Consider the following 26,743-nt stretch of genomic DNA (forward strand, 5'->3'; position numbering starts at 1 on the left):
GTGGTTATCTCACACCCTGAGCCACTGCCAAGGAGAAAATGAAGCATGCACAGTAGAAACATGTCTTAGGGAAGCAGGGTGGCTACACTTACACCTTCTGCAGAGAGGACTCAGCTGTTGGGTGGCTGCTATTTCTGGGCATTGTGATATCATTTCTACACAATATTCTGCTTAAAGTGCCCGAGACTGCGTAGTGATTTAGACACTGTGAGATTCTTGCTTAAGCTCTTTGATGAGTTTAAAGAGGGCTTGAACTCACATTTTTACCCCAAGGCAAATTGCTCACAGGTCTTCATTTTACATGAAGCAGACTCTGGGGAATTGATTGACAGTCTGGTCTTGGAGATTTTCATTGAAGGGTTTGAAGCACATGTTTGAAGTACAGCCACGCGATGGACCTGGAATCAGGTCACCTGGGACAGAACTTCACTGTGCATGATGACTGTGTAGACCTGGGACGCTGCTTAAACCTTTCTGGGACCCGACCATTTCATTTCCATCAACAAAATGAACAGAGTAAGGCCTGCTTAGCTGGCTTTTCCTAGATTTGAGGCGAGGAACATGGAGATTAGCACAGTTACTTACCAAGTAGCAATCAACTGAAAGTGAAAACTGAACCAATCAAATAAAAAATATAAAGTACAATATATACAACAAAATAACTGCTTTATTAATACACAGTGCAAAGTATTAGTGATCCTCTACCTCCACAGATTCTGAGTTTCAAATTAGGGAGGATACATTTTCACTTTTACATAGTGAATTTCTAAGAAGACTTATTTAACAAGCACTTAAAGAGTGCTTTTAAGTGCCAGGCATGGGTAAACTGTTCTACAATAATGGACTCATTTGATCCTTATCACAAGACTATGAGGTAAATGCTATTATTGCTCCCATTTTACAAATGGGGAAACTGAGAAGAGAAGCAACTTGCCCAAGATCCATATATTAAGTACCTGATTTGAGATTCAAACCTAGGCTGTCTGTCTCCAAGAATCCTTGTTTTTAACCCCACTGCACTCTGCTGAGGATGGCTGTGAGGTTAGTTAGATAGAAGATAAAGATGAGATATTCCCTGTTCCAGTTGGAACATCTCATTCAATGTGATTGCCATGTTGTTCTTATTTTTAAATATATGGGGTTTCTTAGAGTCAAAAATTAGAAATAGAATTGGGAGTGGATGATTTCCACGGAGGCCTTTGGAACTAAATCCAAGGCCAGGGGAGGGAAGTCTGGTGTTCTGCTTCTTCTGGGAACTTGTAAAATATTCTCAGGCTGGCCTGATTTTATCAGGCAGATGTGCTTCTGAGACACTTGAATATTTCCTCATACCAAGTGTTTATCAGGTCATCCAATGCTTGTATAAAAATACAAGCAAAATCATCCAAAAACGTTTATGTTCCACCAAATGAATTCGGTGTGTGAAATGATGGTTCTACCCCATGCCCTATATGATTTTTCCTTTTATAGCCATATCTGGACAGCTTTAAACAGATGAAGTCTGAGGTTTATAACTTCGGGCATTTACAAAATTCTTCCTGAGTTGGGTCAGCAAGACCATAGTCCTTGCACAATTGAAAAAATATGGCAACATGTCCTTCTTTAGTTTTATAATTGGTCTGGGGAAGGACATAGTTCTGTGTGTGTGTGTTTTTTTTAAATCAACTGTATTCAGGTATAATGAATATACAATATGATGCACTCATTTTAACTGTATGAAGACATAATTTTAATTATGAGGTATCTTTCTCTCTCTAGGTACATATCTAAAATGGAGACATGGAAGGCATTTTGGGGGATCATCTTACTTGCAGCTGGTTTTGGCTTCATCAAGTCACAGAGAATTGGTAACGCATTGGGTTCTTTAAGCCAAAAATGATGACCTTGCCAGGAATAGAGTGGTAGTGACAATATTAAAAGAAAATATTACAGAAGTTTCGTACTTAACAAAAGGGAAATGATTCTTTGAAGGAGAATTTAGAATCTGAAAGCTTTTAGTTAATGGTGGGTCCTGGATATTTTTCAAAGCTTAACCTCAAATGACGAAAAATAAATATTAAAAGATGCTATCCTTCTGAATGTGTTTCCAAGCTCTCAAATGCTTTTGTAAATGTGGGCCTATTCTATTGACTCTACATTTTGCTTTGTCTTCTTTGGCTGTGCTCTTCCACAGGGCAATTGTCATCACAAGATGAATAGTTTCCCCGAGTGCTAAGGACACTTCTGCAATTTTTTTTTGCAGTCATTTTAACTTTGGGGACTTTTCAAGATGAAATCATCAAGAGAAGATTGTATGAGTAGCCTGAAGCTCCCACTGAGACAATATTGAGTTTTAAATGTTCAGAAATGTTTACACAGGCTGTTATTTGTCGGGAAAAAACATGAAGTCTCTAAATTTCCCCTCGGCTCTGACTCCTCTCAGTGTGAACAGAAGCTGTGACAGTGAATCTTCTCCTGCTTCAAACACCTTCTAAAATGACAAAAATCTAGTCGTTCAGAAAGTAACAATGTATGAAAATGTAATATATCCCTCAAGTTGCATGTGATGAAACCATATCTTTGCCTGAAATACATTCTATAGCTGTGAGGTTTCTCCTGATTGGAAAGAACAGGGAAACACTTCCTGGTCTGTGTTTGATCTCTTCTGAAAGAGCTTTCAAGGGGACAAAGAAGGTGGCCATCCCTGGAGCACTCACTGGACCCTCTCCTCTCAAGAGGATTGCATTTGGAGGGCCAAAGGGAAGGGAAGCTTAAAGGGCCTCAACTCATTGATTATCATCCTTTTCAATAATCCTGACTTCCCTTGGCTTTATGATTGAGATTAGGCAAACTTCCCAGAAGTGGGACTTAGGAATCTAGAAGTGACTGTCTCTTCAGGATTTACTGTCCCTGAAGTATACCAACCTTCTCCAGCCCTTTTCCACCTAAACTCTCATGTGGTCTTTGCCTTTCTGTAACATGGGCTTTCAATTTAATCTTCTTTATGGCAGTCCAGGGTATGGGCTAGATGTCAAGGGACCTGGTTTCTAATGCTGGCTCTTCGAACAGATTTACACATGTTACTTTGCCTTTCTAGGTCTTATTTTCCTTATCTGTGAGATAGGTGAATCGAACTCATTCTATACTTGCACTGTTCAATACAGTGGGCACTAGACATGTGTGACTATTTAAATTAAAATACATTAAAATTTAGCAAAACTTAAAATTTAGCAAAACTTAAAATTTTCACTAGCTACAGTTCAAGTGCTAAACAGCCTAGTGGCTGCAGTATTGCACTGCGTAGTCTAGGGCCTCTCACTGTTGTGGCCTCTCCCATTGCGGAGCACAGGCTCTGGACGCGCAGGCTCAGCGGCCATGGCTCACGGGCCCAGCCGCTCCGCAGCATGTGGGATCTTCCCGGACCGGGGCACGAACCCATGTCCACTGCGTCGGCAGGGGGACTCTCAACCACTGCGCCACCAGGGAAGCCCTGCACTGTGTAGTCTTATGAGATTATTCTACCTGTAGAATTTTCTGATTCCCTGATTTGGTTTCATTCATGTTCAACGTTCCCATCCTTGTAAGTGAAGTCTTCTCCCTTCTTCCCTCCCTCTCACCCTCTCTCTTTCCCAAACATTTCCTTCTGCCAGCATTTTTTGGGTGAGTACTCTATGCTAGACACTTGAGTGGTGGACCAACAAACAAAATGTATGGTATCTGTTTTCATGGAGCCCACTCTAGCTGGGGAGGTTGTCATTAATTGAAGAAGCACACAAATGAATGTTACGTTACAAACCAAGATAAAAGGACATGATTCTATGGGAATTTACCAGAAGAAGAGAAAAAAGAAACTTGATGGAGGGAACAGCATTTTTTTTTTTAATTGAAGTAGAGTTGATTTACTATGTTACAAAGGAGAACAGTATGGAGGTTCCTTAAAAAAACTAAAAATAGAGCTACCATATGATCCAGCAATCCCACTCCTGGGCATATATCTGGAGTAAAAAATGACTTGAAAGGATATGTGCACCCCAATATTCATTGCAGCGCTGTTTACAACAGCCAAGACATGGAAGAAACCAAAATTTCCATTGACAAATGAATGAATAAAGAAGATGTGGTACATATATACAATGGAATACTATGCAGCCATAAAAAAGAATGAAATCATGCCATTTGCAGCAACATGGGTGGACCTGGAGATTAGCATACTAAGTGAAATAAGTCAGAGAGAGAAAGACAAATATCATATGATATTGCTTATATGCAGAAGCTAAAAAAAATGATACAGACTTAGAGAAGGAACTAATGGTTACCGAGGGGAAGGGTGGCAGAGGGGAGGGATAGATTGGGAGTTTGGGGTTGACATGTACACACAGCTATATTTAAAATAGATAACCAGCAAGGACCTACTGTATAGCAGCAGGGAAGTCTGCTCAGTATTCTGTAATAAACTAAATGGGAAAAATTTTTTGAAAAAGAATAGATACATGTATATGTATAACTGAATCACTTTGCTGTACACCTGAAACTAACACAACACCGTTAATGAACTATACTCCAATGTAAAATAAAAATTAAAAAAAAAGAAATGATGGCGGGAACAGCATTTTGTTTTAATTGAAGTATAGTTGATTTACAATGTTGTGCTAGTTTCTGATGTACAGCAAAGTGATTCAGTTATTCATATTAAGTATATATATGTATATATATATATATATATTCTTTTTCAGATTATTTTCCATTATAGGTCATTACAAGATATTGAATATAGTTCCCTGTGGTATACAGTAGGCCCTTGTTGGTTATCTGTTTTATGTATAGTAGTGTATATCTGTCAATCCCAAGCTCCTAATTTATCCCTCTCCCGCCTTTCCCCTTTGATAACCACACATCTCTTCTCTATGTCTGTGGGTCTGTTTCTGTTTTGTACATGAGCTCATTTGTGTCATATTTTAGATTCCACAATAAGTGATATATGAGATTTGTCTTTCTCTGTCTGACTTACTTCACTTAGTATGATAATCTCTACGTCCATCCACGTTGCTGCAAATGGCATTATTTCATTCTTTTTTTATGGCCGAGTACTATTCCATTGTGTATATATACTACATCTTCTTTATCCATTCATCTGTCGATGGACACTTAGGTTGATTCCATGTCCTGTCTATTGTAAATAGTGTTGCAGTGAACATTGGGGTACATGTATCTTTTTGAACTATAATTTTCTCCAGATATATGCCCAGGAGTGGGATTGCTGGATCATATGGTAGCTCTATTTTTAGTTTTTTAAAGAACCTCCATAGTGTTTTCTGTAGTGGCTACACCAATTTACATTCCCACCAACAGTGTTGGAGGGGGAACAGCATGTTAAAGGCCAGTGGCAGGTAGAAGCATGGAGAGTTTGAGAAGCTGGGCTAAGGAGCCTGGAACACAGGCAGAGAAGTGTAGAGGGTAGAGAGACAAAGCTACAGAGATAGTGCAGGGCCAGCCCAAGCCAGGGTTTAGCCCTCCTGGCACAAAACCAAATGTAAATGTGGTTACCCAGTTGGGATAATTATGCACTGAGTCACAGAAAAGCAAAGTTGGAGTTGAAGAGACCAGGTCATGTGGTCAACCCCTTTATTCTAGGGAAACGCAATCCGAGAACCAGAGAGATGAACTGCGTGCTCAGGTCTTGCAGCCACCTGGTGTCTGATCCCCTCTGTGCTGGAGACCAGGTGGGCCCAGCTGGAGTGCTACTTGGTCTGACCACAGTGGGGAATGTGGTTCCCAGAATTAGAGCTGGGTTTGGGAGAAGTAATCACACGATGCAGCTTTGAGTTCAAGGTGCCAAAGGACAAATGTGAGTCACACCTAAGGTAATGCCACTTGTCAAACTTAAAGAGGCTTGTGGTGCCCAGGGAAGGTCAGAGGTCAAAGGTGGAAAGCTGATGCCTTAGGTCAGCTTCTCTAGAAGCAGAGCCGGGGACAGGGATTTGGTGAACATGTTATTTTGAGGCAGGACTCTTTAGGACAAACCTGTAAAGGAGTGACAGAAGTGAGATAGGCTAGAGGGAGAAGCAGCCAAGCAAGCATGCAGCCTCCCATAAAATCAAGCCTTGGCCTGAGCCATGGAAGCCACTGGGGCATAAATAACACCATTAATGGTTTCAGTTAAGGCAAGAGGGCAAGGCATTTGTATCTCCATGTGATCAAACATTGCCCACCCAGGGTGGTGGCGGCAGTATAACTTCCCAGGTGTCTCTAGATGAGGCTGCTCCCTTCAGCCGGGAGCAGTTCTCTGGACAAAGTCTCAGCCGGAAGCAGGTGACTGTAACGCTTGAAGCAGCTGGGGCATGGGTGTGCTACTGGCAAAGGGGATCTAGGTGGGATTCCAACAGCATCCTCTTTTGGTAGAAAGCTGGTTCCTTTTATGAGGTTTAAGGGATAAATGGAGGACCATGTCCAGGGGTCTAATTGAAGGGTCAGATATCTGTTAGAATGGAACACAGGGTGGCAGGTGAACCAGGGTAGATGGTGGCCATGAGGAAGCAAAAGAAAATGATGGTGTCTCTGGGCCACGTGCATATTAGCTGTCATCAAAGAGCTGTGGGGTGCAAAGGCACTGAATCGGGAGAGATGTGTTCACAGCCAGTAGCTGACAATTTTGTGGACTCTCTTCCCCAGTGTGCAGGGAGGACTCTGTGGGAGATGTCGTGTTTCTGGTGGACACCAGCAACAAGCCCCAGAACACCCACAGCGTGCGGAGCTTCTTGTACGCTGTGGCCAACGGCTTCAATGTCAGTGGAGAGGTGGTCCGCGTGGGGCTGGCCCGGTACAGTGACCAGCCCCAATCCGAGTTCCTCCTTTCCACCTACCATCGCAAAGGCGAAGTGCTGAGACACATCCAGAGGTTTCCATTTACGCCGGGGGACCACAAGATGGGGCTGGCCCTGCAGTTCCTCCTAGATCACCACTTCCAGGAAACAGCGGGGAGCCGGGAAAGCCAGGGCGTGCCTCAAGTCGCCGTGGCGATCAGCAGCAGCCCAGCAGAGGACCATCTGCAAGAGCCCGCAGACGCCTTTAGGAGGGCGGGCATCCTCCTCTACACCGTGGGCGTCGGAGATGCAGTTTCAGCAGAGCTCAAGGAGATTTTGAGCAGTCCTGTGGAGAAGTTCGTCGCCTTTGTTCCCAACTTCTCAGGTTTGGTCAGTTTCGCCCTGAAGCTACGCCAGGGGCTCTGTGATACGTTGGCAAAGGCAGCTCCAGGTACAAAGGCTTTTTCCTTTTTTCTTTCTGATCTAGAAGTCATGGAACTCAAAGATTTATCTGTTATCCCTCCCATATATCCCTTCCATATGTGTGCATGCTTAATTAATTAATTAATTTTTAATTGAAGTATAGTTGATTTGCAATGCTGTGTCAGTTTCTGGTGTACACCAAAGTGATTCAGATATATATACACATACGTGTGTGTATACATATATATATTATACATATTTTTTCTTTTCCATTATAGGTTATTACAAGACATTGAATATAGTTTCCTGTGCTATACAGTAGGACCTTGTTGTTTGTTTTATATATAGTAGTGTGTATCTGCTAATCCCAATCTCCTAATTTATCCCTTCCCTCCCCCTCCCGCTTCCCCTTTGGTAACCATAAGTTTCTTCTCTATGTCTGTGAGTCTGTTTCTGTTTTGTTCATTTGTATCATTTTTCTAGATTTCACATATAAGTGATATCACATAATATTTCTCTTTCTCTTTCTGGCTTACTTCACGTAGTAATCTCTAGGCCCAACCATGTTGCTGCAAATGACATTATTTCATTCTTTTTTATGGCTGAGTAATATTCCACTGTATATACGTATCACATCTTCTTTATCTATTCATCTGTCGATAGACATTTAGGTTGCTTCCATGTCTTGGCTATTGTAAATAGTGCTGCTATGAACATTGGGGTGCATGTATCTTTTTTTTTTTTTTTTTTTTTTGCGGTACGCGGGCCTCTCACTGTTGTGGCCTCTCCCGTTGTGGAGCACAGGCTCCGGATGCGCAGGCTCAGCGGCCATGCCGCTCCATGGCATGTGGGATCTTCCCAGACCGGGACATGAATCCATGACCCCTGCATCGGCAGGCGGACTCTCAACCACTGCGCCACCAAGGAAGCCCCATGTATCTTTTTGAATTCAACTTTTCTCTGGATATTGTGCATGTTTCATTTTAATATTAGAATTTCACTAAACCATCTACACTTTATGCTCCTCTCCAATTGTTAACCAAAGATTTTTCAACTATTTTTATATCCTATGGGCCTTATGAGGGTTCTATATACAGACATAGTGTAAGTTTGTTTTTGAAGGAAAAAATAGTTGTTCCTAGAATGATATTATTATTCCTAGATTAACTTACCCGTATTGCCTGGATGGGGACAGAGGAGGGGAGAGGGCCAGTAGATTCCCCCAGGAAGCTTGTTTATTTTGCTGCCAGTGTGTTGGTATAATGTGCTGGTTAAGAGGGTGAATTGAGGGAAAAGAAAGATCTGGGTTCAAATCCCAAATCTCTACTTTCTGGACCATCTTGAACAGTTACTTTATTTCTCTGAATTTAAATTTTCTTCCTGAGATGATAGTACCTGCCTCAGAGAGTTGTTGAAAGCATTAAAGAAATTTATGCAAATAAAGTGCTTATCACAGCACTTAGCCCATCGGAGGTTCCCAGAAGCATTAGGGTCATTACCTGCGATGATATACCTGTCATCAACTTTGTCCATCTGTTGGTGGTGATGGGGCATAAACTGGTGGAAATTCTTTATAAATTAATTACTAAACTATAAGAAAGCATAGATATTTGAGCAGAGAAAGAGATTGCTTGTGCGTCCCATCAAAACCCACAAAAGGATAGAGCCTTCATTACTTGCTCATTATTTTGGTATTTCTACATAGGGGAGGTCAACTGGAAGAAGTGCTAAAACTTTTGACCCATTTGATACCACAGAATGTGGTGGAAATATTGTATTTGTTTTGCCAAATTATATACCTTACTTTTGTTTAGTGCTTCAAGGTTTACAGAGAGGTTTTATATACATAGTAATAATAACTACCATTTGCTTGGTGTTAACATCGTTTTCAAAGCTTGTTTACCTTTCTGACTGATAGATACATAAGGCAATTTTTTGTTAGATACATAGGGATATGTATGATACATAAGGCAATTAGTATTTGTTTTTACATAGATATATAAGACAATTAGTATCATTATTTGCTTTTTGTGTGTGAGGAAATTGAGGCCAAAAGTAACAAAACTGGATGGCAGAGCTAGAACTTGATCTCAGGTCTTTTAGGGCAGATCCATTCCGATAGAGCAAATGTCTTAGATTGTGTGCTTTAGAAGCAGAGCCTGAGGCAAGGATTTGGATACATATGATTTATTATGGAAGAACTCCCAAAGGAGGCTGGTAAGGATGTGGGGGATGCAGGACAGAGAAGGAGAGGAAGGGAAGAAAGGATGTGATCTCAGGCAAAGCTGTCACAGAGGGTAATTCTAGCTTAATCTCACAGGAGAACTCAGGAGTGTAAGTTATGCCGCAGGGTTGTCTTGACCCAATGCAAAGGGTTAGGCCTTCATATACCATGGGCTAAACAACTCCAATAGCTGAAGAGAAGTCTTCCACAGAGCAGTGTACAGAAATGGTAAAAAGAAATCCAAGATACATGCACCACTTTGTTCATAGCAGCACTGTTTACACTAGCCAAGATATGGAAGCAACCTAAATGTCCATTGATAGAAAAATGGATAAAGAAGATGTGGTACACCTATACAGTACTACTCAGCCATAAAAAAGAATGAAATAATGCCATTTGAAGCAACATGGATGGACCTAGAGATTATCATGCTAAGTGAAGTAAGCCCAGACAGAGAAAGACAAATACCAAATTATATCATTTATATGTGGAATCTAAAATATGACACAAATGAACTTATCTATGCAACAGAAACAGACTCACAGATATAGAGAACAGACTTGTGGTTGGCAAGGGGGAAGGGATGGATTGGGAGTTTGGGATTAGCAGATGCAAACTGTTATATATAGAATGGATAAACAACAAGGTCCTACTGTATAGCACAGGGAACTATATTCAATATCCTGTGATAAACCAAAATGGAAAAGATTATGGGGACTTCCCTGGTGGTCCAGTGGGTGGGACTCCATGCTCCCAATGCAGGGGCTCGGGTTCAATCCTTGGTTGGGGAGCTGGATCCCACATCCATGCTGCAACTGAAAGTCTGCATGCCGCAACTAGAGATCTCGCATGTCACAACTGGGACCCGGAGAAGCCAAAATAATAAATAAATAAATAAATAGATAGATATTTTTTTTAAAGGGAAAATATACTTAAAAAAAGAAAAGAATATGAAAAAGAACATATATATGTATAAATGAATGACTTTGCTGTACAGCAGTAATTAACACAGCATTGTAAGTCAACTATATTTCAATAAAATAAATTAAAAAAAAAAAGAAAGAAATCCAAAAGGACCTGGGTAGAGCACTGACATTGTCTAATATAGGAGCTTATCCTCTTTTATCCTCAAAAGAACATTGTGAGAGTATGAGGGCTGGTATAAAAATGTCAGTGCTGCAGAAAAAAAAATCAAGTCTCAAAGAGGTGATTTATAAGTAGGTCACAGGGCTCCTAGGTGGTGGAGTGGCAATGAGATGTGTTGTGGAATACAGGCTGTATTCAGCTTTCTGACCAGTTGGGGCTGGCACACTCCTAGAGACAAGGTTTATTCCCACTGGAAAGAGGACAGCCCCTTTTTCAGCATTCTGAGAAGCATTTACACAAGTGCTTTTCTCCTTATTGAGATTCATGGGATTGTCCAAGTGAATTTCAAGATGGAGGCGGGACAGAAACCTCAGAACATGATGAGTGGAGGGAAGGAGAGGCACAAGGGATGTTGTCACTTCTTTGAGCACACTGTCATTTAGGGTGTCTGAGGACGACTGTCTATAGGCTGCCTGGCATTGCTCTCCCTTTCTGTGCACCGTTCAGCTCCATTAGTTCTAAACATTTTGAGTGAAGACCCGCAGACCCCACCCCTTTTGTCCTCTCTTGCAGCTTGCAGAGAAGCAGTCCTGGCTGACATTGTCTTCCTAGTAGACAGCTCAACTAGCATAGGACCCCAGGAATTCCAGAAAGTGAAGAACTTCCTTCACTCTGTCGTCTTGGGGCTGGACATCAGCAGTGACCAGGTCCAAGTGGGACTCACACAGTATAATGACAACATCTACCCAGCCTTTCAGCTGAGCCAGCACTCTCTGAAGAGTGTGGTCCTGGAGCATATCCGGAACCTGCCCTACCATACAGGAGGCACAAACACAGGGAGTGACCTGGAGTTTGTCAGGACCAACTACTTGACTGAGGCAGCTGGCAGACAGGCTAAAGATGGGGTTCCCCAGGTAGTTATCCTGGTGACAGATGGGGAGTCAAATGATGAAGTCCAGGAGGCAGCTGACAGTTTGAAACAAGATGGGGTCAACGTCCAGAATGTCCAGGGGTTGCAAACAATAGCCAGTGAGCCATTGGAGAAGTTTCTCTTCAACGCTGAAAACTTCAACATCCTGCAGGATTTCTCAGGAAGCATTCTCCAGACTCTGTGCTTGGCCGTGGAGGGCAAGATTAAAGGTAAGAGGTCGTGTCAAAACCCAACATTCTAACAAGGACCCCTAATTCCAATGGGAGTGAAGAAACGCTGAGTGTAGTGGGAGGTCATCACTGGAGAACCTGGGGAGACTTCCTGGATGAGCTGGGGCTTGAAGGATGAATGGAGTTGTCATAGGTGGAAAAGAGCATCCTACCATGCTGTTCAGAGGAAACAGCATGGGTTCTGGAGTCCAAAAGACCTATTTTCTTAAATCCTGCCTGTGACACTTTCTAGTTGTGTGAGCATGGGCCAGCAGCTTCACTTGTACACTTCAGTTTCCTCATCTGTGCAACAAAGATAATAATACTTGCTTAGTAGGATGGTTTATGAGGATTAAAATAGATACAAATGTATAAATGTCTCTAGCACAAAGTAACTGCTCAGTATATGTTAACTTCCCTTGCTTCCTCCATTGATTGAAGAATAATATATTTTTTTGTGTGTGTGTGTGTGGTATGTGGGCCTCTCACTGTTGTGGCCTTTCCCGTTGCGGAGCACAGGCTCCAGACGCGCAAGCTCAGCAGCCATGGCTCACGGGCCTAGCCACTCTGCGGCATGTGGGATCTTCCCGGACCGGGGCACAAACCTGTGTCCCCTGCATTGGCAGGTGGACCCTCAACCACTGCGCCACCAGGGAAGCCCAAGAATAATTTTTTTGAAGATTAAGTTATTAAAGTTTAATTATCATATGTGTATACATGACTGAAATTATCTCATATCCCGAGAGTTGCATGTAATATATAGCCCTATCCAATAAGCATATTTTAAAACATTTAAATGTAAATTAGATACAATAAGCAATGGCCAATAAGAATCTAGAACAACAATTGTATTGATACAAATTAAAACAACAATGAAACACCATTTTTGCTTTTCCAGAAAAGCCAAAACTAAAATGCTTTATAGTATCCTACACCCTGTTGATGGAATTTGAAGGTGAGACCACCTAGAAAGGGTGATTCCAGGGTTTATCTAGTGGTGAGATTTGGACCTATTGTTTATAGTTTGTTATGGTTTCTTGTATTAAAACAAAACTATAAAATATTATATATGTAGTGAAAAATACACTGTAATGTTTTAAAAAATAGCCTTACTTCAGTGCAAGTTACAGATATGAGTAACATAATTGATAATTAAACTTGTTTCTTTTGTGAATTCAAAACATCCTTTATCCTATAGTTAAATTCAATAATTTTATAAACAATGTATTTAATAAAGAAGAAGAATAATTGAAAGATACTTTAGTCGAGAAAAGCAGACAACACAGGCAGCAAGGTATGGGAGGGAGGAGCCTTGTGATAGAGTTTTACACAGAGGAGATGAAAGTACAATATGTGCAGTGTTACATATATAGTACCTCTCCCTCTTATATTTCCCACAGAAAACCATCCCTGTATTCAGTTTTCAAGAGATCTTGATTTGATGTACTCCCCCCGAGAACCCTTCTCTAATTCCAGATTCTGCCCAACATTATGAAGATGTGGTCTTTCTCACTGACACCTCACAGAACACAGCATGGACCAGTTTCCAGTGGATGCAGACTTTCATCTCCAGAGTGGTTGGCATGCTGGATGTTGGCATAGACAAGTTCCAGATTGGGCTGGGTCAATACGGTGGTTAAGGTCACACTGAATTTTTGTTCAACACTTACCAAACCCAGGATGAGATGATGAGTCACATCCATGAACACTTTGTACTTCGGGGAGGCTCCAGGAGGACAGGAAAAGCTCTATGATACCTTTATCAGACCTTCCTCCAGGAGGCAGCGGGAAGCCGGTTTCTCCAGGGCATTCCCCAGTATGCAGTGGTCATTACCTCGGGCAAATCTGAGGATGAGATCCATGAGGCTACAGAGACATTGAGGGAGAAAGACATGAAAGTAATGTCTGTGGGTGTTCAAGACTCTGACAAGAGAGAACTACAGGGGATGGGCACTCCACCCCTTGTATGTGAGATGCAAGGACAAGACAGAGTCAGCCAAGTGATGCAGGATGTGAGTGGGATGATCCAAGGAACTGGACAGCTTGAGACCAAGAATGAAGCCAAGATGGAGCCTATAGAAGTTAAGGTTTGGTCCCTAGGTGTTTGAGACACTGTGTGGGGGGAGGTTCTCAGCATAATAGGAAAGTCTGGGGAAAGAATAGAGAAGGGGGCATCCTGGGTTCCTCAGTTCTAAGACAGTAGCACCACTGGATGGGGAAGAGGAGGAGGCATGTGTTGCCTCAGACACATACCTTGTATTAATTAACTATGGTTACAATGATGCTGCATAACAAGACATCCAAAAAGTCGGTGGCTGAAAAGAATCATTTATTTTCACAGATCTGCTAGGGGTCAGCTGATATTCACTGGGCTCAACTTCATTGGGCTTTGCTGAACTTGCCTGGGCTTATTCACAGATTTGGGATTTGGCGGAGGGTTGGCTCATCTAATTTTGCTTCTGCTCCTTAGATGTCACCTTCCTACTGGGATCATTAGGCTAGTCTGGGCATATCCTTTCCATGGTAATTACAGAGGTGTAAGAGAGAAAATCCAGTTTCAAAAACATTTTTCAAACCTCTGCTTTATCATCTGCTAACATTCCATTGGCAAAAGCAAGTCATATGGCTATGTCATCATTAGTGCAGTAAGAAAGTATGTTCCTCTCATGGAAGTGAGGTATAGGGAGTGAATATTTCTGAATAATAATCCAAGTTACCATATGCCTTTTCCAGAAGAATGAGCATTCAGTCTTCTCCTCAGAGATCAAATAAAGTCCTTCCTTAGTGTTAGCATTTAAGATGCTCAAGGGAGAGGCTAATGACATTTTGGGTGATAGAATTCATAATGTAGGATTGTCCTGTACATTGCTGAGGGTTTAACATCCCTGACCCCTTCCAGTAGCATCCCTGAATCTTATCACAATTCAAAACACCACCATATATTTCCTAATGTCCCATGGGGATGGGTTTCACTGTTGGTTGAGAACCCCTGAGCCTATCTCCTGCTAAGCCCCTTTATACATTCTAACCATGAGCCAAGCTGAACTACTCACCATTTGCTTTGTATCTGTCATACTTTTCTACCTCTCTCTCTACTCTTAGACAAATTATACCATCAGCCTAAAATGCCCACAGTCAAAGTTTTATCCTTCAGCTCTTAAGTTACCTTCTTGCTGGAGCATCCCCACAAGTAGAAGTGATCAATCCCTCCTTTCTCTGAACTATCATAGCTCTGCCCAGACCTCTCAACATCTAGAGCTTGAGGGTCCTTGGAATTTTAGAGGCAACATGTGAGACAAGAAGAGGAAAATCCAGGCAGAGATAATAAGGAAAAAAGAAGCACCTATGAACCCTACATTAAGTAGAAATAGAGCAAAAGTAGGGTGTAGTGGAGAACCTGACCCAGGAAGAATTTTGTTGGCCCCTCAATAATGGGTATGATTTTAATATATAGGGAGAAAGGAGGAGGACACTCTTGGTAAGGGGAAGAGCATGAGTGAGGTTGTGGAAGTGGGAATGGGCTGGACGAATGGGGAAGAAAGTGAAAAAAGGGAGACAGTTGGGAATGGGGTGGGGGTTAAAAGAGTGAGGGCTGAGATTGGATCAGGGAGGATGGACCCTGATTATGGGGTCCCAAAGGCACTGGGAAGTGACTATACGCTTTTAAGCAGGAAAAATGACACCACCAAAGTGGTCTTTAAGAAAGCCTTTAGTGGGCAGAATGGATTCCATAAGACTCATCCACAGCTTGCTTAAGGCTGAGCTGTCATCTGTCCACACAGGGAGGATGACTGGGTAGATTCTGATGGTGGCTCTGATGATGAGGAAACAGGATGAATCTTGGAGACACCTTGACAGGAGAAAGATAGCACTTGGCACCAGCAGGTGAAGGAAGGGAGAAGTCAAAGGTGCTTGGAGTTTCTAGAGAAGGCATTTCAGACTTAGAAAAATCAGGGGTAACATCCTCTTTATAAATCTAGGATTGAGTTTTGATTATAAAAAAAGGACCAAATGGAAACTTTCAGGACATCAGGAGACCAAAGATAGGTCAAAGGGTTATTCTGTTGCCCCTATAGTCTCTTCTCTAAAGTTTATTTCACAGTATCTAGTTGTCTACACATTGGTTTCAGTCCTCTGCATATGTGGTTTTGGCTCTCTGCTAGGGAGATTTCTATTTTCATATGTCAAAGTAGATTCGGACCTTTTTGTTATGCATACACTGTGGATTTCCCTACTTCAGGCCCTGCCTTAAATTGGGTAGGAGGACTCTGGACTCATCTCAGAAGGGAGTTTATGCAGTCAGAACTCCATTAACCTCTGTGTGAGGCAGGTTAAAGGAATGGTTCTTGCATAGCAAAATGAAACAGCCATTTGGTACAATTTTTGGACAAAGATTTGTTGCAGGAACTTGCAATATTTCCTGTTGCCTCTGTTAAAAATGACATGAAAGCTATCAGAGAAAGGTGCACAATAGTCACCATTTGTTATTTCCATCTTTTACCAAAAGAGGAACAATTATTAAATTAAAAAGCTTTCAGGCCTAGAAAAGAGAATTTGACCCAGGGCTTCCTGAAACCAGAAAAATGAAGAAAAAACTAGTCAAGCAAGATTCAGATGCTCTTTTTTTTTTTTTTTTTTTTTTTGCTGTACGCGGGCCTCTCACTGTTGTGGCCTCTCCTGTTGCGGAGCACAGGCTCCGGATGCGCAGGCTCAGCGGCCATGGCTCACGGGCCCAGCCGCTCCACAGCATGTGGGATCTTCCCGGACTGGGGCACGAACCCGTGTCCCCTGCATCGGCAGGCGGACTCTCAACCACTGCGCCACCAGGGAAGCCCTCAGATGCTCTTAATGGACTTAGATGAATTGAAAAATGATCTTAAGGCCCTTTCTTGTGGATATTCATATATTTACATATTTGACAAGTGATGTGAGCACACTTTCACGTGAAAAATTTTGAACCCTATGATGCTCTTTGACCATCATGCAAATGATGGTCATAAAAGCTTCCACTAAATTTTAATGAGCATGAATATAAGTTAGTACAATATATATTATTACAATTTGTAATACTAAATATATTATTGTAGTATATAAAAATATAGCATAATACAACTTTTGTATACAAAAGGACTGTTGTCTTTATTCCTCTGTTCTCATGCTAAAGCCTTTCTTTCTGTTTTTGTTTGTTTATAGCGTGTCCAACTGCTATCCCGGCTGACTTGGTGTTCATCATTGAGGAATTTAGCAAGGCTCAGCAATAGAATTTCCAACATGTTGTCAATTTCTTAAAGACCACCATCAGCTCTCTAAGTATTCATCCAGATGTACGAATTCGCTTGGTCTTTTACAGTGAGGAACTGTGACTTGAGTTTTCTCTGGATACATTTCAGAATCCAGACAAGATCTTGGAGCATCTGGACAAAGTAACCTACAGAAGAAGAGGAGGAAGGACCAAGACTGGTGCTGCTTTGGATTTCCTAAGGAATGAGATTTTCATTCAGGAGAAGGGTAGTCGGTTCCAGCAAGGTGTGCAGCAGGTAGGCGTGGTCATCATGGAAGGCTTCTCCCAAGACAATGGTCCAGACCGGCTTCCCTCCTCTGCAGGACGGGGGTGACTGTCTATGCAGTGGGTACCCAGCTCGCCTTGGAGAGCATGGACCTGGAGAAGACAGCATCATATCCTCCTTGGAAGCATGTCATTCCCCTGGAATCTTTTTTTGCAACTCGCTGTTGTGGGAAGTAAGATTAAGAACCATCTCTGTCCTGAGATTTCGGGCAAAAGGGCTTCTGTGTCTGGGATGAGCTCTGCCCTACAAGAAGGTAGGAGCACCTTTTCCAAAAATTTGATTTTTTTTTTTTAATCTTTGCTTTTGCTCCACTCACCCAACTCCTTTACCCCCCATCCAAGAGAAGATTATGGAGTCAATTCATTACAAAACAGAAGCAAAACTTATAAAATCTTTATTTTATCTTGATGCCAAACAGCACAGAACATGAAGTGAAAAGTGGACATTTCTGCCTCTTCCTGTCTTACCCCTCATTCCTTTTAATAAGAATTTGTTGAAAATACATGTATATTTACAGTAGAAGCCATAGGGATCTGAGTATGGATTGACCAAATGTTAAGTCACTTAAAAGCAGGAGATCATTGCTAAAAAGACACAAGCATTCTTGAAGTTAAAAATTTCAGCTTAAAACATAATAAATGAACATTAATTTGCCAATCTTTTGTGTAAGGCCAAGGCTTCTTTGAATATGAGCCCTGCTGATTGGAGTTCTATGTATTTTCTTCATTAATCATCTGATAGTGTATTTTCTATAATTTCCAGTTTCAGTTTCTTTCATGTGGGAGAACTTTGGAAATAATCTGAGTACAGAAATCCTTATTGATTTTTATGATCTCAAAAATGCAATCTTTGTGGGTGCTATCTAGTACACCAACAATTTCTTTTAAAACAACTTGCCTTTATTGGGTCTTTCCTAAGCAGTTAACCTGGTTTTCATATATGTGATAAACCCTTTTAATTCCCACTCATATCCTATTGATTTTCACAGTGTTTGATTTGCTGTGTAATTATAATAACAAAACAGCCATAAATAGGCTTGGGACACACCCACGTCACTCTCGGTGGGCCTAATCTTCCACTGAGTGAAGCAGAAGTGTGGAGTGTTCAGTTGGGGGGCCTAGTCAGTGTATTGTGGGAGCAGCACTTCTCCAGAAGTGTTCTTCCAGAGAGAAGGGAGAACTCAGTTATCTGGTGAGCCACTTAAGGAGAGGCCAGTTAGGTGAGCTCCTCCTGTATATGCACTTTAAAAAAAAACACCAAAAGAAACACAGCAGTCAAGTATATGCATCTGAATTTTTTTCTTTTTTCTTTATTTTTTTAATTAAAGTATAGTTTATTTACAATGTTGTGTTAATTTCAGGTGTACAGCAAAGTGATTCATATATATATATATATATACTCTTTTTCAGATTCTTTTCCCTTATAGGTTATTACAAGGTATTGAATATGGTTCCCTGCACTCAAACTGCCTGAATTTTAAATCCCAAATTTGCCACTTCTAGGTAGTTATAAATATCTTTGTGTCTGTCTATTTGTCTCTCTACTTTTGTCCACGCATGTTAGTGCTTCTCAGATTCAAATCACAATTATAGAACGAAGGTGGAAATGTAGATAATTAACTTAAGAATTCAAGGCTGTGATTATATATTCAGGGGAAAATCACTGAGCTTTTTTTTTTTTTTTTTTTTTTGAGACAATCACTAAATGATCTTGTATTTTCTTGATTACTTGTGCTGAGGCCTAGAGATTTAAAATATCTAAATAAATTCCTGTCTTTCTCCTTGGCCTGTATTTTCTTAGTCCCTTTCTCTATTTGGAGAATGAAGAACAAAATCATTAAATACGAATTTCACTGGTTTGGGCATGCCCTGCCTATATTCTATAGAAAAGAGAGAGATGCCTCCTTTTCCCTCCTTCTGATTCACAAACAGTATAAAGAGTTGAGAGTTGATTTTTTTCCAAGATTACATAGCAGCTAAAAAGAAACTTGGAATCAAGAAAATCAGCCCAACGTCCAGGGTGTTTGGGGGTGAGGGTAGCTTAGAATTTGGGACAATTTCACCAGAATTCTGTCCTGGGTGATTATAATGATCATAATATCTGCCATTTATTGGTCATCTGCTATGCATCAGACCCTCTGCTAAGCAGTTTGTGTATGTAATAGATGTGCATTCATAGTAGCATCTGACTGTCAAAAATATTCTCTCCTCAAAATTTCTGTCTGCCAAGCTTGGCAAGAATGTGTAGTGCCAGGCTGAACTCAAGGCCCTTGGCCCCTGTGGACAGTGCAAAAGCCCTGAGCTGCAGGGGAGCCTCTTTGGGCCACTGCTGCATGGGGCTGGCTACAGAGATGCCCTTCCCTGCACGGTGGTCCTTTTTTCAGACCCAGGCCAGTCATCCACCTGTTACAAGTGGGTTCTGGTTCCAGCAAGGTTCTGGTTTCTGCCTTCTCTTTCCATAATTTCTCTTCCATTCTCCAAGCACTCAACAAGCACTTCCAAGCCACAACCCTTCTTATGCCTACCCCTCCAGGGTAGGGTTGCCAGATAAAATACATGATGCTCAGTTAAATTTGAATTTGATTCAGATAAACAACAAATACTTTTTTAGTATAAGGATGTCTCACTTATTTCTTAGACCAAGTCCCTCCCAAATGATGGCCTGAGTAAGGGAGCCAAGGTCCCACGGGTCAGACCACTTTCCTTTTGTCCAGGAACCGTGAAAAGGCTTTTGGTTCCTCCCTGGGTCAAGGGAATTCAGTGATTAATAACACAAGGCTGAAAGGACTGAGGAGAAAATTATGTCTCATTCTTTCTGAGGAATCTGCTACATGACAAAAATAAAACACTGGGTGATTTTTTCTTTTTTAAAATTATTTGGCTGCGCCGCATGGCACATGGGATCTTAGTTCCCTGACCAGGGATTGAACCCATGTCTCCTGCACTGCAAGCTCAGAGTCTTAACCACTGGACCTCCAGGGAAGTTCCTACACTGGGTGATCTTAACTGTGAATTTTTAATAGTCAGCTCTGCTGGGTTTCCATGATCTTATTTAACCCTTACAATAAGCTTACTGAGTAGGTGTTAAGATTCTTGTTTGACAGACTGGTAAATTGAGATGCACTGGGGCAAGCATGCTAGTAAGTGGTGGAGACAGTATCTCAATGCAGAGCCATTTTTCCCTTTGGGGTCTAAGCCTTAATACAGAGTGATTCATTTAAGTAAGGCTCATTTAAAACAGAAAGTTTTACAAACTCACAGGTATAGAGAACAGATTTGTGGTTGCCAAGGGGGGGAGGGGGAGGGGGAGGGAAGGATTGGGAGTTTGGGATTAGCAAATGACAACTAGTATATATAGAATGGGTAAACAACAAGGTCCTACTGTATAGCACAGGGAACTATATTTGATATCCTGTGACAAATCATAATGGAAAAGAATCTGAAAAAGAATACATATATGTATAACTGAATCACTTTGCTGTACAGCAGAAACTAACACAACATTGTAAATCAACTATACTTCAATAAAAAAACCAGAAAGTTTTATATTAATTTTAATTAATTAAATTAAACATCATAAAGTGTACTCTCGTCCGTATATTTAAAAAGTATAACTTGCATGGGAAGCAGGAATATTGGATGCTGAGACAATCCATAGCTTCAAATATGCTCTGATATTTTACTTTCAGCTTGTTCTCAACTTCCACATTTGAGAAGCAATGTTTACCTCATGTCTTAAATGGTGTTCATCAGAAACAGACTCTGAGACGAGGATATAGAAGCAAGTGATTTATCAGGGAGCTGAGCACAGGGGACACTGTTAGAGGGTGTGGAGGGGAGAGAAATAGGAGGCAGCCTGTACAGACTGAGCTAGTGAGCAGGCTATCGCTGGAGGCACCTGGGGCTCGGCTCTGCCAGGGACTCAGGGAGACTGTGTTGAGCTCTCCTCAGAGTTGTCCCACCCAAAGGTCGAGGGCGCTAGGGTATTTATCCATTACCTCTGTCAATCATGGGCTGCTGGCTGCTCTGACTCACTCCCTGGCCTGCCTAATGTATGGGTTGACCATGCTCCTGTCCCAAGCACACCCGTAGGCAGAGTCTCAGGTGCTGTCAGAAGAAAGGGAGCAATGAGGGCTGAGGGGGTGTGGGAATCGGGATCCACAGCCTTGCTACGCACCATCTCACATGCTGTTTCTGATGGCTTGCTGCTTCTTCTTCCTACCTAGGCTATGTGCACATCGAGAAGGCAGATATTTACTTCCTTATTGATGGGTCTGACAGCATCCACCAAGATGATTTTCTCGAAATGAAGGTGTTCATGAATGAGGTGATAAAGATATTTCATATCGGGCCCGACAGAGTACAGTTTGGAGTCTTTCAGTACTCAGACGAAATCAGTAGTCAATTTACTCTCAGCCAGCATGCCAGCATGGCGGGGCTGAAAGTGGCCATTGATGGCATCCAGAAGAATGGAGGTGGCACCATGACAGGTCAGTCCTTGGGTAGCATGATGCAGGTCTTTGCAGACACTGCTTGCAGCAACGTGCCTTGGTATCTCATCGTCATCACTGATGGCAAATCTATGGACCCGGTGGCTGAGGCTGTGGAAGCGTTGAGGGGAGACGGAGTTAGTATTTATGCTATTGGAGTCAGAGATGCTAATAGTATTGAGCTTCAGGAGGTAGCTGAAGACAGGATGTATTGCGTGAATGATTTTGATTCCTTGAAGGCCATCCAACAAGAAGTGTTACAGGACATCTGCTCCTTGGAGAGTAAGAATTTTTTTCAATCTCTCTCTCTCCCCAAGTATATTTGTCTAATCTATTTGAACAGGCTTCATTCTGGAAGTGTGGGTTCACTGGTCCAAAAGTGAGTATTGGACACAGAGTGACCATGACCTGGAATGAACAAAGCCACTCAAATTTTATATCTTTATCATACAGCTGTGTCTTATTTTGAGACTGGTTTGTGCTGGGTCACAGAAATGTATTTCCTTGACTTCCTTTTTGCCCCCTTTAAAAATATTTTCATGTTGTGTTGATGTCACCCCAGACTCTCCCTGGGGACTTGTAATTAATTGGTTTCAGACTCTGAGTAGATGTTCTGTTCTGCTCCTTTTTCCCCCCAGCCTGTAAGAATAGGAAAGCTGACATTATCTTCCTGATGGATGGTTCAGAATCCATCTCCCTGAAAGACTTTGAAAAGATGAAGGGATTCATGAAGCAAATGGTCAACCAATCTAATATCGGTGCTGATGAAATTCAGATTGCCTTCTGAACTGCCTTCTGCAGTTCAGCTCAAACCCCCAGGAAGAGTTCAGGCTCAACCGATACTCCTCAAAGGTGGACATTCACAGAGCCATCTCAGACGTTAAGCAAATCAATGACGGCACCTACACTGGGAAAGCCCTGAACTTCATTCTGTCTTTTTTTGGTAGTTCAAGAGGAGGGAGGCCCAGTGTCCATCAGTATTTGATTGTGATCACCGATGGGGTCGCCTGGGACAATGTAGCCATACCAGCCAAGGCCCTTAGGGACAGAAACATAATTATTTTTGCCATTGGGGTAGGAGAAGCCAAACACTCTCAGCTTTTGGAGATCACTGATGACCAGAGCAAAGTGTACTATGAAGAAAAATTTGAGTCCCTGCAAAACCTGGAGAAGGAAATTCTTTACCAGGTCTTCATTCCACAAGGTGAGTGACAGAGGGCTTATTATTTGATCCACAAGCCCATGGTAGGTGTCAGGGACCCGGATTGCTCTCTTAATAAAATAAAACTAATCCTTCTAGCCTTGTCCTGGGGAATCTTTTTCTTAAAATTTATTTTATTGAAGTATAGTTGATTTACAAAGTTGTGTTAATTTTTGCTGTACAGCAAAGTGATTCGGTTGTATACATATACATATGTACATATTTCTTCTCAAATTCTTTTCCATTATGGTTTATCACAGGATATTGAATATAGTTCCCTGTGCTACACAGTAGGACATTGTTGTTTATCCATTCTATATATACTAGTTTTCATCTGCTAGTCCCAAACTCCCAATCAATCCCTCTCCCAACCCTCTCCCCCTTTGCAACCACAAGTCTGTTCTCTATGACTGTGAGTCTGTTTCTCGTTCATAGATAAGTTCATATTTTAGATATATTTTAGATTCCACATATAAGTGATATTGTATGGTGTTTGTCTTTCTCTTTCTGACTTACTTTGCTTAGTATGATAATTGCTAGGTCCATCCATGTTGGTTGCAAATGGCATTATTTCATTCGTTTTCATGGCTGTGTAGTATTCCATTGTAGATGGTGTTTTTTGTGCAGGGCCTCTTTTGAGGGCTTCCATAGGTTAGAACATTGCATCTTCACATAACCCTATTAATAAATATATACTATTTTACAAATGAGGAAACCACGGCACAGCAAAATCAGGTTATTTGGCTCATGTAAATAGCAGAGATGGGATGTGATCTTGAGGCAGTCTGGTTCTAGAGTCTGTGTACTAAATACTGTTCTATATTGCCTTTTGGTACAGTATAGTAGAGCACAACAAGGTCTCTCAACTTTAGCATGCATTTGAATCACCTGGAGATCTTGTTAAAATGCAGTTTCTGATTCAGTAGGTTGGGGTGGGATTCTGCATTTCTAACAAGCTCTCAGGTGCTGCTGATCCTGCTGGTCTTCAAGTCACACTTTGAGTAGGAGGGTTCTATGGTATAGTATATAGTATAGTATAGTATAGTATAGTATAGTATAGTATGGCATAATGAAGTAGAGCATAGGATAGAAAAGGATAATATAGCATAGTATGGTATAGTATAGTGTAGTATAGAATAGCATACAGTGCCATAGAATGGTATAGTAATGCATAGTATAGTATGGAACAATATAGTATATAGTATAGAATCGTATGGAAGAATATATAATGAAACACATAAAGCCCAATATTCCTACATCAACCCCATGTGAAGCAGATGCTATTATTACGATACTCAATTTGCAGGTGAGAAAAATAAGAGAGAGGTTAAGAAGCACAGATGGGAAATAATGGAGGCAGGGTATGAACTTCCCAGCAGTTCAGTGTCAAAAGCCAGAGCCAGTTTTTTTAGAGTATGAAATTAATATTTTTGATTCTACTACCTAAAGAATATCACTACTTTGCAGTGCCTTTGGTCAATTCAGAAATCAACTGAAAAGTGTGCAAGTGTTGAACTATTTTTTTTAATAAACATGGATTATTGAATGTCCTTAAGCAGTTCAATTCTTCAGGAATCAAAGTCCTATTTTTTTGTTTGTTCCATTTTTTTTTATATGCACCTGGTGATTATCCTGGGGGAGACAAGAGATACAGGTTTCCAGCTTCTCTTCTCAGGTCATTTTTAACTATGTAGTAAATTAGGATTTATATTTATCTTCAACTCTATCTTAGCTGATACTTTAGTAATGGCTAAAATCTAATTCATTCTAGAATTCTAGAATCATAAAGCTGAATCAAACAGACCTTAGAGGTTATCTGGCAAGGTTCAACCCTCCCCATTAACAGGGACAGAAAATGCTCCTTGCATTACAGGATAAAGCCAATTGAAAGTGTTCCTGGGGAAAATGTAAATTAGAAATGTTGGAATAATATACCATACTCAGAAATTCCTTTTTTCTGAATTTAGATCTGATATAGAAATGAGATTTACATCTGTGAAAACTTCTTATGGTGAATTTCAATTAGAGACTTAAAAATCAAAACAAAACCAAAATGTTTTATATGGAAGGAAGGGAGGAAGGCATTTTCTGTCTTTTCAGTTCCAGAAACATATCCGGCCAGCTAGCACGGAGTGTGATATTTAGGGGATTGAAAACTCCATGGGTCAGCCCTGGATCTCAGGTCGTTGAGAAACTTTAAGCCACCGTTTATTACTCTTTTCACCGGTGGAGGTTCCAGTATTTATTAATTTTCTTCAAAAATCCCCTCCCCCACAAACCTGCAGCTTTGTTTTTTATTGATTCTGGGCCAAATACTCCAGTGTGTACTGATCTAAGGAGAAAATATCAACATGTCCTGGCTTGCCCTGACAATCCCAAGTTATGCTTGTTGTCCAGAAGTAGTTAATAATAGCGGCGCTTTTGTGGTTATAAATTACATTTTAAGTTTTTCACCCAAATTCTAATCCAGGTGCATTTGTAACCATCAACTTTTGCCTCCTCAGTGGAATTGTGTGGATTGTCTTATTATGAGTGGGTGGGTATAGGCTGAAAGATCAATGGGCCTTCCAATTCTAGCTACCCCCCTCTAGGAGGCCTTAAATATTTTCAGGTAGAAGAAACATAAAATTGAGAGTGATTATCAGTCTTGATCTTTTCTAATATGCTTCTCTGAAATAAGATACATGCATGGGTGATGAGGAAACTTCCAGGAGAGAAGGAAATAGTATAGCTTGTGTTGAAAGAGACTCAAGGCTCATTCATATTTTTGTCTTCATCCATTTGGCAAACATTTAATGAGCTTGTGTATTAGACACTGGGAAAGTAAGATGACATAGTCTCTACTATGAGGGAATGTTTGTTCAGAGAGAGATAAGTTCAAGTAAAGTAACAATGGATATGCAGGGGCATTTAATAACTCAACTTGAGGACCTGGGGACATGAGTCGCAGAGGCTTTAGGGAGGGGGTCACTTGAATTACAGGACACTTAAACTTGAAGGACATGTATGAGTTAACCAGGTAGGGGTGGAGGGGATGGAAAAGGGCACTTCAGCTAGAAGGAATAGGACCTGAAGAGGCATAGAGGTATGAAACAGTATATATGTGTCAGTTAGCTTTTGCTGTGTAACAAGCCATCCCCCAAATTAATAACAAAGACCTGTTGATGAAAATAATCAATAAACACTGAAGAATAGAAGAGTTTTATTTGTGCCAAACTGAGGACTAGCCTGGAAGCCCACTTCCCAGATGACTCTGAGAAACTGCTTTAGAGAACTAGGGTTTTCAGCACAGTTTTATATCTTGTCAGAACAAAGAATATTAAACAAGTCAGGGTTACATTTCTTCAAGGGTTCAAAAAAAGAACAGTTCAGCAAGTACACAGCAAGTCAGCATGGCCTTGGCACCTGGGAAGGGAGCCTTATCATCAAAGGAGGACCAGCATTGGCATCTCAGGAAGAGAGGCATTTAATCTTTATTTTTAACACGGACGTTCTTTTGTGACCTTTTCTCTAATAATTAAAGTCGATGTACAATGTATGTTTGATAGGCCACAAACCGGCTATTTTTATTGGCATAAAATTCACGTTAACTCATGTATAAGCCAGAAAGGCTTCCCTGTATCTCAATATGTGAAAATTTCTTCTATTACACCATTATTTAGCTTACACTTCTGTGGGTCGGCTGGAGGGTCTTCTTGCAGGACTGGCTTGGCTGATATCTTCTGGGCTGGATCATGCATCTATAGATGACTAATTTGACTTCTCCTCCACCTTCAAAGGATGCAACGTAGATTTTTCTGGAATTCTCTCCACTCCCACGAGACAGGTTCAGCA

General features: G+C 41.2%; 1 protein-coding gene across 1 annotated transcript in view; it reads left to right on the forward strand.

The window, feature by feature from the left end:
• Positions 1-1,771: 1,771 nt before the first annotated feature.
• The window catches only part of LOC103088616 (collagen alpha-4(VI) chain-like), a 136,010-nt gene continuing 111,038 nt past the window's right edge, over positions 1,772-26,743 (forward strand). Inside the window, 10 exon segments of the mRNA XM_007470646.1 lie at positions 1,772-1,847; positions 6,649-7,230; positions 11,086-11,652; positions 16,846-17,226; positions 17,229-17,365; positions 17,367-17,472; positions 21,445-21,990; positions 22,347-22,489; positions 22,492-22,912; positions 26,689-26,743. The exon segment at positions 26,689-26,743 is cut by the window's right edge and continues 289 nt beyond it. Of these exon segments, the coding sequence (XP_007470708.1) occupies positions 1,772-1,847; positions 6,649-7,230; positions 11,086-11,652; positions 16,846-17,226; positions 17,229-17,365; positions 17,367-17,472; positions 21,445-21,990; positions 22,347-22,489; positions 22,492-22,912; positions 26,689-26,743 (3,014 nt within the window).

Source organism: Lipotes vexillifer, unplaced genomic scaffold (genome assembly GCF_000442215.2).
Source record: "Lipotes vexillifer unplaced genomic scaffold, Lipotes_vexillifer_v1.1 scaffold418, whole genome shotgun sequence".
NCBI lineage: Eukaryota > Metazoa > Chordata > Mammalia > Artiodactyla > Lipotidae > Lipotes > Lipotes vexillifer.